Source organism: Bombina bombina, chromosome 9 (genome assembly GCF_027579735.1).
Source record: "Bombina bombina isolate aBomBom1 chromosome 9, aBomBom1.pri, whole genome shotgun sequence".
In the NCBI taxonomy this organism is placed as follows: domain Eukaryota; kingdom Metazoa; phylum Chordata; class Amphibia; order Anura; family Bombinatoridae; genus Bombina; species Bombina bombina.
Window position 1 is genome coordinate 138,768,218 of NC_069507.1, and position 6,129 is coordinate 138,774,346.

General features: G+C 33.3%; 1 protein-coding gene across 1 annotated transcript; it reads right to left on the bottom strand.

Moving 5' to 3' along the window:
* Window positions 1-4,695: 4,695 nt before the first annotated feature.
* LOC128640458 (putative nuclease HARBI1) lies at window positions 4,696-5,865 on the bottom strand. Its single transcript, XM_053692936.1, has 2 exons — window positions 5,238-5,865; window positions 4,696-5,063 (listed from the first exon to the last, which is right to left on the bottom strand). Exons 1-2 carry the CDS (start codon window positions 5,863-5,865, stop codon window positions 4,696-4,698), a joined length of 996 nt encoding a protein of 331 aa, XP_053548911.1.
* Between the last annotated feature and the right edge of the window lie 264 nt (window positions 5,866-6,129).

Sequence of the window (6,129 nt, forward strand, 5' to 3'; positions counted from 1 at the left end):
GGTTGATACTGGGCTGATTGATACAGACTCCAGCCACAGTTTTTCTTCAGCTACAACACAGCCAGACATAATGTGCAGCACCCCTGACCCAGGTGTTGGACAAACAACAGGTATGTAAGTTAATGTTAACTGTTGTTTAATGTAAATCTGTAATTGTTAACTGTTTAAAGTAAATGTGTAATTGTTAATATTCAAGTTTAAATTATAATGCCATTTTTTATAATTGTAGTGGAAGTCAGAAGGGCTATGGGGCCAGCTCCTACCTCTTCCATCTCCTCCTCCTCCTCAGGTAATACAATTAATGCAACACCTGAATGTTGTAAGTGTGAAAACTTAAACAGACACTGAATGCCATAATCATTAATTTGTGTGACCCTATGAAATCACAGTAAATATTTATTATTTTACTTTTTATTTAAAGATTGTAAGATAGCATATTGGATTTCATTCCAGAGTTTTATAAAACAAGTAAACAATATCAAAATTAAAATACTTTATCTTGTGATGCTGCATGTAATATAAAGGGTTAATAAGTATTAGGGCACATTGAAATTTTGTCAAATATAACTGTTGAAAATAAAAGGGGCGTTCAACCATTTATATGTGAAATCATTCTAAATTTATGTATTACCCAAAAATAATTTATATTTTTGATTGCTCAACATTATATTGCTACATGCATGTGATGCATATCTAGAAATTATTTCCACAGCATATTAAACACTGCATCTCTTCAGAGCAAAAGAGGTGATTGTATCCTGTGAACTATTACATTTATTAATTAGAAGATTGTAGAAGCACCTCAGGCTCAGGCAATGAATGTTGTTGAAAATGCTGATGAAAAGTGCTTATTTAAAGGAACAGTCTACAAAACAATAGTTATTGTTTGAAAAGATAGATAATCCCTTTATTACCCATTCACCAGTTTTGCATAACAAACAAAGTTATATTAAAGGGACAGTCAAGTCCCAAACAAACTTTCAACAACTTTACAATTAACATTTAGCAAGAGATTTGCTTTGTTCTCTTGGTATTCTATTTGAAAGCAAACCTAGGAAGGATCATATGATTTTTATGCCCTTCAAGTCCGCCTATATTTTATTTACTTTTCAGAGCAGGGGAGTGCTAGCTCATGTAGGCCATATAGATAGCATTGTGATTACGCTCGTGGCTAGTGGCAGACACTGCACTAATTGGCTAAAATACAAGTTAATAGATAATAACAAAGTCATGTGATTAGGGGAGGTTAAAAGATGCTTATATACCATTTAGTCACAAAAGTAAAAAGTGTATTAATATAACAGTGCTGCTTTTGCAAAAGTGGGAAATGGATAATAAAGCTATTTTCTCTCTTTTTAAAAAAAAAAAATGCTGGTGTTGACTGTGCCTTTAATATACTTTTTACCTCTGTGATTACCTTGTATCTAGGAACCTTCTTCCAGTCCCCTGATCACCTGAATTTTATGATTAAATTTGAATCAAATTTCAAATTTAATTGTAAGTCCAATCTGAATAATGAAAGCATAATCTAGACAAGACTGTGCCTTTCAATACAATTAATTTAAAATCCCTTACTTTGTATTCAAAGCATAGTTGTTAATAGTTGTATATAAAAGTTTTTGGGTTTATATTACTGCATGAAATACATCCATATGCTTTCCTATTTTGTATGTAATATTCTTTTAAAGGGACAGTAAATTATGAAAGCTAAAGAAATTAAAATAGAGCATGTAATGTTATAAACATTTCCATTTTAATTTTATTACCAATTCTGCTTTGTTCTCTTGATGTACTTATTTAAAAGATAAACATTCATTTGAACTGTGTTGGTTATGCAAAACCGAATGTTTAATAAAGGGATTATGTATTTTTTTTTTTTTTAAAAAAACATTGTTGGATGTCCCTTTAAAGGTGCATGTAATACAAACATTTTTATAGCATTTTTGCAATGCAGATTAAAATGTACAAAACCATGAAAAGTTCATTATATGACTGTTTTATTGAGGGCATATGTATTTTTCCATTAAATAATAATGTACATGTGTGATCTAGCTGCACGAGGCATATTATTTTTTAAATTTAATATTTTAATAATTTTTTATTTTTAATTCCAAAAATAATATATTTAAATAAAAAAAAAAAAAACACAAATATATTATGATTGGTGTGTTAAATGTCAACTGCAATGTATTATTATTAGTTGAATGGAAAAGGAGTGCAATCCTTGCAGATGGCTGTGACTTATATTAATGAAATTTACAGATGAATCTGTGCAGGCAACAACCATAATATATCTAACCCAAGTGTTGAATATGTGCTTATTTATCATTACTAAGAAATGAGATTACAAGAGAACAAATCGATATTAAAAATATTATTGTTTATCAATGTGTATTAAAAAGAGAATACATTGCACATTCATGCTACTTTAATTTTGATTATAATATTAGTTTATATTTACAATAGGTACCGAACGGTGTCATCAGCTGTCGGAGGAGCTTACAATTGTGGTTAGGCAGATACAGGAGAGTTTATATGACGAATCACAAGATCTGATTGGTAGCCTACTGAATGACGATACACAGATAGAAAGGTATCTTGAAGATTCAGCTGCTGCCGCCGCTGAACCTGCTGCACCAGGATCTGACCCTGCTGCTGCCGCACCTGCTGCCGCCCCTGCCGCCGCACCTGCTGCTGCCCCTGCCGCCGCACCTGCTGCTGCCCCTGCCGCCGCACCTGCCGCCGCCCCTGTTGCTGCCCCTGGCCATGATGATGATGGAGCAATAAATAATATGGTCAATCTGGGGAGGCAATATAGTGACAATCAACAGGAGTTGATTAGGACATTGGGTGTATATATTCAGCAACAGGGGCGTCAGGTGGAGATGCAAATGGAATTGCAAAGGGAGAGAATAGCTATAGATATACGTAGGGTAGCCATAGAGGAAAGGGAGTTGGTGCGAAGGGAGAGAGCAGATGAAGAGAACCGAAATTTCAATCGCAATTTATTTCTGTTGATGCAGGGTACCCTTCAAGAATTACTTTCTTCAAGAAGGGAAGGATCACCTCCACAATCTCCCACTGCCTCTAAGCGGTCTAAAGATTAGTTTTTTGATTTATTTTGTTTGTATTATGCATGAAGTAATGCTTGTTATAATTTAATAAAAGAAATTATTTTGATGATTATCTTTATTGTATTTTATTTGAAAACAATGATGTTTTTAATTACTATTCATTGGTCATATCTAATAAGTTATTAAAGGTACAATGTACACCAAAGTATTTTATATTTTTTTAAATAAATAACATTATTAAACATTGACCGGTTATGCAGAACCAACACAACTATATTAAATGGACATAAACACAATAATAATTAATGTTTATGTTAGAAAATAGAATGTTATTTCTAACTTTTCTAGTAACAACTTTAATTGTAGAATTTTAGTCATTCACTTGTTCTATATTGATGAAAGATGAATGTATGGAAGCTCATGAACAGGTAATAACCAATGTTATTGATAAATAGAAATATATATATGTTTTCAACTCCTTAAAAATAATGTATATGCACTAAAGTGCCGTTACTCAGTGGGCATAATAATTACTGATATTGCACTACATAATATAATTTGAAGCCCGGGCTTAAGATTCAAAGATATCCTTAGCACCCCTAAGCTTGGGTGTGATGCCTTAACCCAGTGTTTGTCAAAAAGTGTGCAATGGTACATTTGTGTACCATGAGAGATCCTCAGGTGTGCCACGGCAGACTGACAACATTGTGAGATATTTATTTAATTTAGCTTTTTTTTTACTCCCAGTGCAGGGGTGTCCCTCTTTCAAATTTGTATATATTGGGAGGTATGTGACAGGCATCATGTACAACCATGACATATTGCTATTCACTCACAGACATTCAGTATGATTGTTTGAGAATGAATGTCAATATGTCACGTATAGTTTGTAGGAGGCATGGCACGACAGCACAATACATACAGTGTGATGTGTGTATGTATATAATATATATATATATACTCTATTAGGATACGTGTGATTTTTTACAATTTTTGAATGGTGGTGTGTCACAGTATTTTTTAATTGAAAAAAGTGTGCCATGAAAAATAAATAGGTTAAAAAATCAATGCTTTAACCAATGGAAAATGGTCAATCTCCATGATAATGTTTTAAGGCAAAATGTAAACATGTATCTACACATATAATAAGAGCAACAAAATATATATATTTGATTTGGGTGGATTTTTGATTTTTATTATTACAAGCTAATCAGGGAGACTAAACATCTGCCATTGGTTAAAGAACACCACCCAAGAACATGTGTTAAACCTGTATTGCATTGATGCTGATTCCAAAAATTATATACAAAGATGAGGAAAATAGAATATAATTTAATAATAAAAATTGCCTTCTCGATAAATCATGAAAGATGATGTTTAATGTACTTTGTATCTAAGCATTTTCTGAGAGCCCTATGATAACATGGTCTATCACTTATAATCTATTGAGTATTAATTAGAAATATTTCATTAAAAAAAGAGTCAGGTGTGAAATGAAGAACATTTATTTGAATACATATTAACTATTAAGTTAAACTAACATAAATAGCCTCTTTTGGGATAATTTTAAACATAAAGATATGATGAAACAAAAGAACATATGTACAATATATTTACATAATCATTGTTCAAATAGAGCATGGATGTAATCAGATCGAGCTTGTACTCCACTTGCATCAATTTGCTCTAAAGGTGCCACATTGTCATCATACTCTACTTGTAACATAGAAATATCAGCATCTGGCATGCGTAATGCTAGGTTGTGGAGCATGCAACATATGAGAAATATCAGGGATACTTTCTTTGGTTTGTATAGAAGTACTCCCCCAGAGAGGTCTAAACAACGAAACCTGCTTTTCAAAACGCCAAATGTGCGCTCTATAACACATCTTGTAGATGTATGAGCCTCATTGTAGCGCACTTGCGCAGGAGTTCTGGGGTTCAGCACAGGAGTGAAAAGCCATGGGAGACATGAATAGGCTGAATCTCCTGTGTGTAAAAAATAATTTGATTTTAGCAATATGAAATACATAATATTTTTATATCCATATATGACAATTAGTAAGAGATATTTACCTAGGAGAATTCCCTCTGGCATTTGATGATTCTGAAACAGGTCATAAACATGCGAATTTCTCAGGATGAAAGAATCATGTGTTGAACCTGGGAATCCTGACCGGATGCTCATAATCTTCAATTTGGCATCAGAGATGACCTGTATATTTAAAGAATGGTTACGCTTGCGGTCACGATAGGGCAATTCTCCTAACTTTGGAGGCTGCACTAACACATGGGTACAGTCAATTGCACCCAAAATGTTTGTCATCCCAGCAATCCCATAGAACTGCACCTTCACACGATGCCAATCCTCTGGTGTTTCCGGAATATGTACATAATTTACTATCCGTTGGTGTAAGGCTTTTAATACTACAGTTAGATGACTTGAAAAAGAAGCCTGGCTCATCCCCACAACTAAACTTGTTACAGCCTGAAATGATCCTGTGGCGAGGAAATAGAGGACAGCCAGCAGTTTTAACATTCCAGGGATTGCCTTTGTCCTATAAGTTATAGGTTCAATGGAGTCTTTGATCTCCAGATACAGATTCTCAATTAAACCTCTATTCAAACGGAATCTTCGAACAATTTCCCTGTCACTCAGGGTATGTAACCCTATTCTAGGTAAAAATAACCTTGGCCTTCTGCGTCGTTCATAACGCTGAACTAACTCCAAAAATCTCCTTCTTTTGCGTCTTTGTTGTATAGCAATGCAAAATAGATTGATCATCTCCATCTTGGTAATGACTGCATACATCAAACTTTCTATGCTGTTAGACACTCCCTTTTATAATGAGCATTTCACCTGCTGAAAATGCAGGTGGAAGCAACATATTGATTGCTGCAAGTTTTGGAAGAGACAATTAAGGTATATGATTTTTTCGTATAGATATATTTATACATACTTTATAATTTATATATATTTTATACATAGATATTTATCTGAAAATATATAACAAATGATAAAAGGAACATAAATGTTTTTCATTAGAAATCATTT